Source organism: Chlamydotis macqueenii, chromosome 6 (assembly GCF_036417535.1).
Source record: "Chlamydotis macqueenii isolate bChlMac1 chromosome 6, bChlMac1.mat, whole genome shotgun sequence".
Taxonomy (NCBI): Eukaryota; Metazoa; Chordata; class Aves; order Otidiformes; family Otididae; genus Chlamydotis; species Chlamydotis macqueenii.
In genome coordinates, this window is record NC_141561.1 from 43,720,932 (window position 1) to 43,733,477 (window position 12,546).

Here is a 12,546-nt window from a genome sequence, read left to right on the forward strand (position 1 = left end):
TTCACATTTCCTCATGCCTGTCTCCGAAAAGGGCTGAGACGCTGATGCCCCCTTCCCGCGAGCTCCCGAAAGCACAGCTCTGCTTGGGCCCGGGCAGTGGTTGCTGTAGTTGCTTCATGGGCCCGGGCAGCTTGGCAGGGCTGGCTTTCGCTGCAGCTGTGTTGTGTGCTGCAGTAAGGGCACAGGAGACCAAGTGGCAGGATGTGTCCCGCTCAGCAGCTTCTCCCTGCAGCGTGGAGGGGAGCCGGGAGCTGAGGGTCCAGCCCAGTGTGCAGAGGGCGAGCTGCAAAAGCTGAGACCATGTCCTGTCACCTCGAGCAGTGGTGCTGTCTGCTTGTAGTTGCTCCTGACCTGGCTGGTGTCAGCCCAGCCCGGGACTCCGACAGCCCTTCTGGAAGCCCAGAGAGGAGGTGGCCTTCCTGGCAGCACCTTCTTCCCTGGATCTCCTCCTGCACTGGGCTCCTGCTTCTCCAGAGATGTACGTTTGCAGATCACTGTGAGTCTGGAGAGACTCGAGCACCCTGGGTGCAACCACACAGGCAGGAGACGTTTGGTTGGGATCTGTGAATACGTCGGCGCTCAACACCAGCCTGGGCACCGCTGACGTGCTGGGACAGGAGCTGCCGGCCCGTCTGAGAGTGCGGGCACTTCCCTCATCTTGCGTAGCGGCTGGCAAAAGAGCCTTTCTTCCCTCAGCTTGGCTCTGGCTGGCAGAGGGCACACCTCGTGAGCAGAAGAGCTGTGCTCACGCTGAGCAAAGGGCAGGCAGTGCTGTGGGAATGCAGCCTTAGGAGCCCTCTGAAGGACACAGTGCATCCTGGTGCAGGAGATGTGAGCTTTGGGACAGAAGAAGGCCAGAAGGCCATGTTGTCTGACCCTTTCTGAGCCTGGAGAACATGCCTTCTCTTGGCAGCATGTCTATCGTCTGAGCCATCCCTCCACCAAAGCCTCTTTGGTGCATTCCCTCCCTCTTCTCCCGCGCTCTGCAGGGTTACGTTGGACCTGGCACGCGGAAAGTTCTCAAAGTCTATTACCTGCCGGGAGTGCCTGGAGGCTTCTGCAGGACTTTCCAGATCCGAGTGGCTCACCTGGAGCCAGAAGAAATTTCCCTGAAAGGAGAGGGGAGCTTTCCCAGGATCTGCTTGGACCTGCCCAGGAACGTCAAAGGTAAGCACTGCCCGTCTGCTCCCCAGGAAGGCCCTGGGGTTTTTTTCCCCCATGTTATATGTCCCTAGGGCATCTTGCTTGAGGAATGTGTTTCTGGGAGAGGCCAGCGTTAGGGGAATGGGGCTTCCCAGCTTGAATGGGAATGGCGCTGTGCCCACACTTGTATTTGTGGATGTTCTCTTCCTTCAGGAAATGAAAAATATGAGAAGCTGCTCAAAGAGGCGAAAGAAAAGGTGGAAAAAGACAGCCAGAGGGACGAAGCAGTTGTTCTGAGGGAGGCTGCGGCAGCGGAGCCACCCATGGACAACTCGCAGAGTCTGGTGAGGAACAACTGCTTCCCTCTTTGGCACAGGGTGCTCCCCCTGTGTCCTTTGGGCCCCTTGCACCCCACAGCAGGCTTCCTGGGGTCCTGCTGGCACTTGGGACCTCCCTGCCCACACCTGCCCATGGTCATGCATCAACTCAGCATTGCCCATGGGCTGCCCACCTCGGGGCATTGTCCCTCCCATAGATGCACCAGCTTCCTGACTGCCCCAGGGAGGGATCCTGAAGACCCTGCTCAAGGCATCGAATTGATGGTTCTTTGTGCTGGCGCTGCAGGTCATGGCTGGGGTGTCTGTGGCTCACAACAATGGGGACAATCTGTTTAACAGGGCCTGCAGCATGACAGGACAAGGGGTCATTGTTTTTAACTACAAGAGGCCAGATTCACACCAGGAATAAGGAGAATTTTTTTTTATGATGAGAGTGTTGAAGCAGTGGCCCAGGTTGCCCAGAGAGGTGGTGGATGCCCCATCCCTGGAGACGTTCAAGGTCAGGCTGGACAGGGCTCTGAGCAAGCTGATCTGGTTGGAGATGTCCCTGCTCGCTGCAGGGGGTTGGACTGGATGATTTCTGAAGTTCCTTTCCAACCCAAACCATTCCAGGATTCTAGGATTCTCTGAACCCAAGCCCTGCCAGGTTTACAGAGTTAATCGCAGCAGCCTGACTTGTGCCCTGGGGTTGTGCTGTCGGTGCTCAGCTCCAAGTGGCACCGGCCCAACAAAAGGTTCCCTTTTCAAAAGAGCTTTTGTCCAACCTGCTTTGGCACCGGCTGTGCGTAGGCACTCGGAGCACTGGAAGGTTCCTGGCTTGTCCGTCTGCCTCTCTGACGAGATCAGCTTTTGTAACAGTGACGGGCAGGCGAAGGCGCTGGAGTTCATTTCCCTAGAGATAAGGTCCTGGCTAAGAGAGCAGGAGGTGTCACAGACACTGAGCAGTGAGCCAGGAGGACCCCATCACCCCTCTCCACAAGAGCAGGCTGGGATCCTGTTTCAGAGACAGGGTTGTGCCTTGGGAAGGACCTTTGCTAACCAGCCACTGTCTTTCCTTGTCATCAGTTGGACACTCGGCTGCAGATGCAGATGGAGCAGATGCTGGTAGAGGAACACGCCCTGGCACAGCAGAAAGCTCTTGCCTCCCATCCCCCGGAGGAGACAGCCTTTGACCAGCCTTCTCGTCAGAGCCTTCTCAAGTCAGTGGGGACTCTCATAGCCTATCTCCAGGCACCCCGAGGGTAACAGCCAGAGGCGCAGCCCTGCTGCTGCTGTTTTGGGGACAGATCTGGTTGCAGAGCGGTGGGGGCAAATCCTATTTCAGGGTCCTGAAGCAAGTTCAGGCTTGGGCTGTACCCCTGGCTCAGCAGTTCCACGGAGACCAGTGGAGGTCCAGTGAACTTGTCTGCAGTGGCTTTTCATAGCACACGAGCGGTGACCAGTATCCATTTTAAAGTAACTTTATTTTAAGGTCCCTTTGCTAGTTGAGGAAGCCTAGAACCTACACTCCCTGGGACTTGCCAAAGTCTTACTACCAGATAGTCAGGCCTTGGGATTCACTGACTAGAGCTGAGTTTCTACAGCAGTGGACACAGAAATACCCACATTTTTTGCATCGTCCACCCACTTGGAAACGTAGCCAGGCTGTGGTTTAAGAACTGTCCTTACTCGTCCTTTCAGGGCTCAGCTGCCCGAGTACGTCCTGGACCTTGGCTCCGTCATTCCTGGTGACATCCACACGCACAGCGTGAAGATCACCAACACTGGCCACTTCCCTGTGTCCTTCCATGCCGATGGACAGGTCCTGCGTGACACAGGTAACCAGTGCTGGAGAGACTTCTCGTGGGCTTGAAGGAGCCTTGTCTGACAAAGTAGCTTCAGCTGCTGGCCATGGGGAGTTTTTTGAGTGCTTCTTTGTCTAGTTCTTCCTCCTTGCGACCCTCTCTACCTGCTGCTTTGGAGCCTGACTTCTCCTGGCCAGCAGGACCCAGAGACCTGGCCTGCCTGTGACTGCCCTAACACTTCCCTGGGGGCTAGATGGGCTGATCAGCGTGGTCACCTCTCAGCAACCTCTGCTCTTGACTGCCAGGAGTGTCATCTGAGTTTCTTTGTGCACTCTGGGCTTGTGTTACAAGCAGACGGACTCTTTGGGGTTTGGAAGTGCATTGCTTAGAGTTCATAAAGATGTCACGCTTGTGTTCAGCCTTTATTGAGAACGTGGCCTGTGAGGTCCTGTGTTGTATGGAAACAGGCTTCTGAAGCAGGCCTTTGAGGTAAGGCTGCACTGCCATCCAACGGTGACTCGCTGTGTCTGAGGGGTGGTCAGGTGTCTCCTCTAAGTTGTTTTCCAGGGAGCACCATGGCATGGAGGGATCTTAGTTGGAAATTCCCCTTTGGAGAGGTCTGTGCATCCTTCCGTGGGATGCCTGAAGAAGAAATTGCTGGAGGTCCTGAAATGATAGATTTCCTTTTTACCGTGTGGACCTTGGATTCTGGCTGTGAAAACCCTTTGTCCGTGTGTGGTGAGAAGGGAGAAAGAGTGGCAGGCTTCTCCGGAGAAGCCAAGGGGTCCTTCAGAGAGCCAGCAGCCAGGACACTCGTATGGCCTTAACACGCTTGTGACACATTGATGTGGGTTGTGCCTCTCAGCTGCTTTATTTTCATCTGTTCAAGGTTTCAGTGTGGAGCCTGCCCGTGTGAAACGTCTGCCCTGCTGGGAGACAGAGACTTTAGAGGTGCGCTTCGACCCACAAAGTGCCAAGCTGCCGCTGGGAGAGGTGGACGTGCTCCTGCCCATCAAGGTACCGCATGCTTCCTCACCTCCCTCACCACCTTTCAGGGCAGGTGGCAGCTTGGGACAGCAGCAGATGTCACCTGGGCTTTCAGCGGGATGCTCTGTCCTTCACTAGGTAACAGGGGGCCCCACATTTCACGTCCGTCTCCGTGCCAACGTTGCTGTGCCGTCCCTCTGCCTCTCCAAGGATACAGTGGAGTTCTCCACTGTCCAGTGCGGACAGTGCCAGGAAGAAACCATCCAGCTCCACAATCCACTCCAGGTCCCCTGCAAATGGTTCACCACCAGGAGTGAGCCTGTTAAGAAGGTAAAGCACAGACTCCGTGGAACGCGTAACGTCGTGGTTGGGCTTTCTTTGCCCCTCTTGCCCTTTCTGCGCCTGTGGCTGCCTGAGCCCTTGGGCTACAGCCCACCTGAGGAAGCTTTAGAGGTACAGAGCAAATCTGTTTTGCCTGCACCTGTTCACTAGCTGATGCTTCACTTCTTTGCCAGCTTCACCCATTGCTCCTCTTCTGACAGTGCATCTGCGCACCCTGCCTGCACATTTTCCCTCCAGTTCTAGGCCAGTGGTGGCTGTGGCTGGTTTGGACGTGGGTGCTCGCAGCACCATGACAGTATCTCAGAGCACTGCAGGAACCGAGAGTCTGTCCTCACAGACCAAGGAGACCTCACACGATTGGTTTCTGTGCTCAGGTGGACAAACGTTTGTCGGTGCGCGTGCATCGGAAGCTGCTCCAGGAGTTGAAGGCCAAGCCCTGTGTCTTTGAGGTGCTGCCCCCAGCTGGAGTCCTCGCTCCAGGACAGCGATGCCACGTGCAAGTCAGGTTTTCACCTGTGGAAGAGGTGAGATTGGTGAGGCAGAAACACCTGATAGACCAATTTAGGTCCATCTGATAAACAAATATGCGGTTCCCCTGCACACCAGGACTCATCCTGCTCACTCACCCCCAGGAGGTCTGTCAGGGCAGTGTGGTAACGAGAGCCCAGCGTGGGGAGGAGGAGATGAGGTCTACCTCCGCATGGAGCTTTCTGCAAGCCCCGTCCCCACTGTGCCTCGGTTTCCCTTGCAGCACAGCCTTCTGAGAGGGGCTTTGAAATCCCCATGGGGAGCTTGCACAGCGAGCATCAGGGCACTGCAGTGTGGCTACCTGTGGGTGCATGATGGGGAACTCTGCCTCTTTCCCATCATCTTCCCCCTTGCCAGGACGTATTTGCAGGCTGCATTGCCCTGGTGCAGAGCACGTGGCGTGCTCACAGGGGATAACGCTGGAAGGGCCCATCGAGGCTAATCCCGCTGCTGGTACCAGCAGACAAAACAGCCGCCAGACACCCTCCTGGGCACGGCAGGACAGTCACCTGCAGTGCTGTGCTGCCAGCAGTCCCCATGGCCCTGGCCCAGCCTGTCTGCATGTTCCCAGGCAGTCTGACCTTGGGGAAGGCTTGAATGGGAGGCCCTGTCACCTGGGGCTTCATGGAGGAGCTTTCTGTGCTTCTCTCTTTGCAGAAATCCTACAGAAGCAAGGTGAAGATTAACATTTGCCAGAGCAGCCAGCAGCTCGAGCTGCAGATGTCGGGGCATGGGCTGCAGCCACAGCTGGAGTTCAGCCCCTCGGTGCTGGAGCTGGGACCATCGCTGCCGTGCAGCCGCGGGGCAGAGGGGACAGTGGTGGTGAAGAACCCGTGCGATTTCCCCATCGAGTTTTACTCCCTGGAGTTCGACCAGCAGTACCTTGCTGAGGAGCAGGTGAGAGGGAAGGTCTGGTCCCATGGGCACACTCCCGTCGCTTCCTAGCGCTCCAGCCTTCCCAGGCTCGTGCCAGGGGGGTGGAGGCAGTCCCCAGGGCAAAGCCTGGTGGCATTTCAGGGTTGGCCACCTCTGCTGGCAGGTGTGTAGGGGCTTGGATAGTCCGTGCCGTTGGGAGGAAGGAATGAGGGAGAAGATGGGTTGGCTGGGGAGTCTATTCGTGTGATGAAGGTCAAGAATCACATCCCACCTACGTTTTTTTTTCCCTATGCACACAGATCCTGCGGACGCTGAAGGATTACGATCGCCACAACACCTTGTTGCTGCCACCACGTGCCCCGGGTGAGAAGCTGCCCCCAGAGGTGCTGGAGTACTATGAGGACCAGAAGGGGCTGGAAGAGGAGCAGGCACAGTCCAGGACTGGGGAAGCAGCAGGCCAGGACAACGGTGAGGGATTGGCATTGGCTCTCCTGAGTGTGGCCACAGCAGGGAGCTCAGCCCACACACCCTGAGCTCCCCATGACCTCGTTGTCCATGGAAAGCCCATGCTTTTAGCAGCTTCCCATTCCCTAGCTTGGTGGAGGAATTTCCAGGTGGAAATCTGTGGCTTGTAACACGCATCCTCTGCCAGCCCTGAGTGCAGCCAAAGCAAGCTCGTATCTGCCTGCCGTGGACTGGGGCAGTAGTCAGGATGTCCCCTTGTGTCCCTCATCCACAAAGAGTAGGATGGGATGAGTTCTTCAGACAGTCGGACCAGGTCTAATACCACTGGCTATGTCCGATTTGTTTCTTCCCAGCAACAAAAGCACAAGCTCAAAATTCCCCTGAGGGCAGCCAGAGCCTGGACAGACTTCCCTGTGCCTTGGGAGTCTCCCTCCTTGGGCAATTTTGTGTCTTTTGCATGTGGCTGTGCAAAGTGTCAAATGGCAAAGAGCAGATGCCTGAGCATGTTCACTCTCTTCTTCCCTCCCTGTGTCCTTCCTGCTGAGCAAACTTTGAAAGTGTCCGGTCTCTGTCAGCTCAAGGAGGGAAGCACTCTGCTGGGATCATTCACACCATCTCATCCCACAGCTCGGTCGTTCCCTCCTCCATTTTTGATGAAAGCCAGTCCAACAAGGTAGACTCTAAAGCTGAATGTGGAGAAGAGGAGGAGGAAGGCGTTGAGAAAAGATGCGGGACAGATAACAACCCTAAGCTCGTCACCTGGTTTATGTCCATTGTGGCAAAGGGGTCTCAGTGGAGGACTTGAGTGTCAGCTCCATCACTTCCCTGCAGCCTGGGGCCACCTTCACTCCTGTAGGCCCGGAATGCGCTCTTCTCTGGGAAGTCTGCAGGATCCCGGGAGGAGTCTGGGGCAGGGACAAGGGAGAGGCCAGGGAGGTTTTCCCCAGCTTTGCCACATGAGCATGTTTGCCCCCAGGAGCTGCTGGGATCAGGATGATGCTGTTCCCTTTGCTAGGCAGGGCAGGGCAGGGCGCTCGCTGTCCTACGTGGCATTGCAAGCTGAGTTGTCTTTTGGTGACCTCCTGAGGTCAAAGGTGGGAACTCTTTGTAAATGCTGTTCTGGTGAATTCAGAGCCCGGCCAGATGTCCTGCTAGTAATATTCCTCAAGCATCCGGCTTTTGGATAATGGCTTGATCCTCAGCTTGCGATCTGCCTTGGGACTGAGTAAGATGCCTGGTTCTGCCTGTGTCCCCTTACTCAGCAGGACCTGAGACCAATCTCCCATGACGACAGTTCATGAAAGATTTGGCCCAGGCCTTTCAGGCATTGCTGGCTGCTTGCTTTGTTCTCTTTCTGCCACCCCATTCTGCCACCCCATTTCCTGTACCCTGAAGAGGCACCTTCACCAGCATCTAGGGCAGACCCTGATCTGCACAAGTCTAAAGGAAGGGCATGGTGAGATCTTGGGTGTGACGCTGGTTTCAGCAGTCTCCTCTCCCAGGACCTGAGGGGATGGGAGGATGATCAGGATGACAGGTAGGCAGGAGACCGACTTTTCTACCTGCTTCTGCACAGGAGAGCATCAGCAAAGCACCGCCAGCAGCAAGGAGGCAGCGGGAGAACTGGACAACAGCCCTGTCACTAAGGCCATTGCCCGCCACCTTGGCATCGATCTCTCTGCAGAAGGGCGCGCAGCCCGAAACCGGAGAGGGATCGTCGTCATCGTCCATGGGGCACCCCTGACAGGTACGTGAGCGGCAGGCCGTGGCTGCCAGGATGGGGGGCAGCAGGAGAGACATATATCTCCTGGTGGACCACGGTGCTTGGTTGACCAAGTGAAGTGAAGCAAGGTGAGCCACAGCTCTGCTGGTACATGAAGCAGCCTCAGGCCTTCGCCTAGCTGATGCAGGTGGTGTGGCTCATCTTGTGTCCCTGCTAGGAGCTGGGCTCTCGTTCCCGCAAGCAGTGTGGCCATGTTCCTGTTGCTTTGTGGGACCACATTGCCTCGGGTCCATGTTGCCTCGTGGGAGCAGTCCCTAGCCCACACTGACCCTCAAAGTGTGCCCAGAGGTTGCCTGAGACAGCAGCGAGCAGCACAGGCTAGCGAATAATAGTCTGAGTGGTGGTGGGACAGGGCTGGAAGCAGTGTTCTGGCCCAGGGTCGAGGTCACCACAAGGGACAAAGTCCTCAGCTGAAGATGAGGTGGAGATGATCCACATTTCTAACCATGCTCAGGCTGCCTCCCTCATGGTCTCTCCTTAAGGGGCACGTGCTTTCCCCCTGCCCTTGAAAATGTGAAATACTTTTTGGGGCATTTCCAGAGCCTGTCCCTGACAATGCCTCATGTGCAAGTGTCACCAAGCAGTCTTCCTCTCTCTCAAGGCAAGACCACGGCAGCGGTCGCGCTGTCCAAATACTATGGCGCTGCCTGCTTGTCCATCGATGCCGTGGTGGAGGAAGCCATCTCGAAGAGGAGCAGCTCAGCAGGGCTGTGTGCCCAGGAGCTGTGCATCAGGGCTGCCATCGAGCAGAAGAGCCGCAAGGAGACAGAGCGTGCGGGTAAGGAGAAACGCTGGACCCCCAGCAGCGCTTCAGAAACCCACCATGACCATCCACCTCCCTTGCTCCAGAGAAGCAGCTTGACAGCCCTTGGGTCTCTTGGGGAACATGGCTGCAGCGTGTAGAAATGCAAAGCCGTTTCTTCAAACATCTCTGGGTATTAAAAAAATTCTCCATTTTCCGGGATCCGGCAGGGGCACTTTTCCTGCTCCTGAGCTTCTTGGCACGGGTTCCTTTTTCTAGGAGCAGTGAAGCACACTTGTTTGTGTCTTACTGAGAGTTCTCCTGTTTCCTCAAAGCTGAATCCAGCTTGCTCCTCAGGGCCGTCAGGCAGAACTGCTGCCCACTTTAAGAAGGAAAAAGGTCTCTAAAGTGGCTCATGAAGCATTAGACGACTGACTTTGAGTGTGGCTTCACAAACATGAGAGGAAGGGAAGGATCACCTTCTGGGGCAGTTTCAGATGAGAGAGATGCTGCAGATGAGCTCTTTTCTCCTGAGATGTTCCTATATAGGCTGTCAGGTTAGGCAGCTCGTGCCAGTTGTGCTGTTCTCCGTTGTGAGACCGGAGACTTTAAGGAAACTTTATTGGGCAGCTGGTGCCCCAAGCTCTGCAGGGTGAGGCCAGACCCTGTCTGTGGTGGGGGCAGTTTTGCGTTGCTCAGCTTTGAACTTGGCTGGGTTGGGAGCTGGTGGAAGGAAGAAGGGCCTGGGTCCCCGGTGGGGTTATCCCATGTGGAGGATTTAGCTCCAGCAGAGATGGGTGATGCAGCTGGGGCAGGGCTGCGTGTTACGGTCTCTATCTGAGAATGTAGGATGGGGGCAAGGTACAGAAACAATAGTCCTGGAGGACAAATCCTTGGCTTGACCCATAGGGGGAGTGACTGTGGAAAAGGTGTTACTTGTGTGCACGTTTGTTGGGACGGACACAGGGCTGTGAATTAAAAGCTCTCTAGCTTTCCAATCTAGTTTCAGGTGGTGTGCTTTCTCGTGCTAATAAGAGAAGCAGGGAGGGAGCTGCTTCTGGGAGCAGTGCTGCCAGTGCCAGGCAGGCTGGGGGACAAGTGCTGTGTCCCTACCAGGGCACAAGGCTGTGCTCATGGAGGTGCGAGGTGCCTGCTTGCTCCCCACAGCGCCCGTCGCCAGCCCCACTGAGCCGTTTGTCCCCTCCACAGGTCAAAACGCAGATGCCTCCCGCCGCCGGCAGTTCCGGGCCCATGGCAAGCGCAGCCCAGACAGGAGCCAGTCGCCCTCTGCCAACAAAGTCAGCCTGCAGTCTGTCGGTTCCCAAAGCTCTGCAGCGGCCAAGACAAAGAAAAAGGAGCGCCTGTCCCAGAAACAGCATGTAATGGACCTGACAGGCTCCCGGGTGAAGCGTGATCGGCACAGCTTAGTGCATGGCACCTTTCTGTTGCCTTTGAGAATCATAGAATCTTAGAGGGGTTTGGGCGGGAGGGGACCTTTAAAGGCCACCCAGCCCAACCCCCTGCAGGGAGCAGGGACATCTCCAACCACATCAGGTTGCTCAGAGCCCCGTCCAACCTGGCCTTGAATGATTCCAGGGATGGGGCATCCACCACCTCTCTGGACAACCTGTTCCGATGTTCCAGCGCTCTCATCATGAAAAATGTCTTCCTTCTGTCTAGTTTGAATGTCCCCTCTTTGAGTGTAAAACCGTTACGTGTTTTCCTGTGGCTACAGGCCTTGTTAAAAGTGCAGGGGCTGCTTACCGTGGCGGGGCTCTGTGTCACCCAGAGCCTGGTGTGGGGAACGATAGTGCAGAGAGGCAGCTGGGCAGGTTGGGGATGGCGTGGGGTGGGAACAAAAACCTGTGTTCTGCCAGAAAAACTCGACTGAGTCGTATGGTTTGTTGGCAAAGTGGCTGCAGGTGGTGAGCAAAGCTGTGGGACGCTGTGCCAGGGGCTTGCAAGCTTGGGTCTCTTGTGGCCAAGGGATGTGACCCCCCAGGGTTGTCCCCTGGAGCTGCTGGCCTGCCCTTTGGGTCTATTGTCTTGCGAGCGAGAGACCTGAGCTGCAAGCCCAGCAGCTGGAAATGTTCAGGGGGTTCCAAGGTGGTTTATTTCTCTCGTGGTGTTCAATGTTGCAGGGCTCATTGAGTTCTGAGCTCAGCTCAGCCCTTCCCTGCGTTCCTGCGCAGCGATGGCTGAGCATCAGTGACAGCGCAGCGGGAGAGCTGGGCTTGATGAGCTGCGTGCTGCCTGAGGACTTGCTGGTGGCCATCCTCTCGGAAAGGCTGCAGGTACGTGGGGTGGGGGCAAATGATACGTTCCTGCTACAGAGAGACAGGCGGTGAGGTACAGTTTGCAGAGGAGGGGATCTGTATCTGCTGTTGGAGAAGTCCTGGGCTGCGTGCAGGCACGCCTGGGTCAAGCTGCAGATGCTAGAAGCCGGCAGAGCGCAGGGAAAGATCAGAGCTTGTCTGAGCCGATGCTCTTGGAACGACGACGCGCTGCCCTTTGCCGTTTGGTCTGACTGAGTAGCTGAGAGCCCAACGCGTGCCATCGCTGACTTTCTCTTCCTTTGCCACTTGATTCACAGCTGAGCGACTGCTTCCAGGGAGTGGTGTTTGATGGCCTGGAGACCTGCTTTGCATGCAGCACGGCATCTGCGCTCCTCTGCCTGCTCAAAGCTGTGGGAAATCGGCCTCACATCTATTTTGTGAACGTGTTCCGGGATTATGCTTCTTTGAAAGCCAGGGAGACAGCCGCGAAAGAGCAGGAAGGTAAGAATCTTCATCTCCGTGCCTTTCCAATCTTCTCTCAAGCCCTCAACCTTACCCGTGTGTATCTGTGTCACCAGCAGAGCTTGTAAGAAACGGTTTTATGAATCCTTCCGCCTTTTGCCTCAGTGTAGCCAGCACTCAGCTCACAGTTGCTTAAACACAGCAGAGCTGAGGCTGTAAGATTCCCCTTGGTCTCTGCCATTAAAGCTTGGGCACAAGTGCAAGCTGTTGTGGCTCAGTAACTACCCACCCTCCAGCTGTCCACAGCGCTGGTGCACGTGAGCCAGGCAAGGTACAGGCGACAGTTTGGGGGATTCTCTGAACGCTGGAGCAGGGATATGAGCTCCCCAGGATGGCCTGGCAGGATGATAGGCTGGGTCGGGACAGAGCTGTGAATCCTTGCAGCTCCTCCAGAACTTGCAGTGGCTAATGGTTTCACCTCTGGTCTGTGCTGAAGAACGGGAGCGGGAAGAAGCTGCCAGGAGGGAGGAAGCACGTCTCTGGGAGATGGATGAGGACGAGTACGATGCCCTCATGGAGGAAGAGAAAACTCAATTTAATCAGAGGCTCCTACAAGCCCGGCGTGAGAGGAGGAGGAGGTCTGTAAGCCTTCCATGGACAACTCCCCAGGATAGTGTCCCTCAGGGCCTTCCCTGCTCCAGAGACCTTGGTTGAGCTAAGAGGGCTTTCAGAGCAAACGCCAAAAGCGTCTATTCCAAGCCGCACAAGGATGGCCAGTTCCACCTCCCTGGCTCCCAACAGGGGAGGGACTTTGCGCTCG

At 56.2% G+C, this 12,546-nt stretch overlaps 1 protein-coding gene across 1 annotated transcript in view; it reads left to right on the forward strand.

Annotated features, from left to right (window-relative positions):
• LOC147600344 (axonemal central pair apparatus protein HYDIN-like) overlaps positions 1 to 12,546 on the forward strand; it is a 39,467-nt gene that overhangs the window by 12,504 nt on the left and 14,417 nt on the right. The window contains exons 10-25 of the mRNA XM_086751234.1: positions 990 to 1,167; positions 1,357 to 1,487; positions 2,547 to 2,680; positions 3,162 to 3,298; positions 4,155 to 4,282; positions 4,391 to 4,582; positions 4,969 to 5,118; positions 5,780 to 6,019; positions 6,298 to 6,466; positions 7,009 to 7,194; positions 8,034 to 8,210; positions 8,848 to 9,024; positions 10,198 to 10,391; positions 11,130 to 11,282; positions 11,582 to 11,765; positions 12,223 to 12,364. Of these exons, the coding sequence (XP_086607360.1) occupies positions 990 to 1,167; positions 1,357 to 1,487; positions 2,547 to 2,680; positions 3,162 to 3,298; positions 4,155 to 4,282; positions 4,391 to 4,582; positions 4,969 to 5,118; positions 5,780 to 6,019; positions 6,298 to 6,466; positions 7,009 to 7,194; positions 8,034 to 8,210; positions 8,848 to 9,024; positions 10,198 to 10,391; positions 11,130 to 11,282; positions 11,582 to 11,765; positions 12,223 to 12,364 (2,672 nt within the window). The remainder of the gene's footprint in view (positions 1 to 989; positions 1,168 to 1,356; positions 1,488 to 2,546; positions 2,681 to 3,161; positions 3,299 to 4,154; positions 4,283 to 4,390; positions 4,583 to 4,968; positions 5,119 to 5,779; positions 6,020 to 6,297; positions 6,467 to 7,008; positions 7,195 to 8,033; positions 8,211 to 8,847; positions 9,025 to 10,197; positions 10,392 to 11,129; positions 11,283 to 11,581; positions 11,766 to 12,222; positions 12,365 to 12,546) is intronic.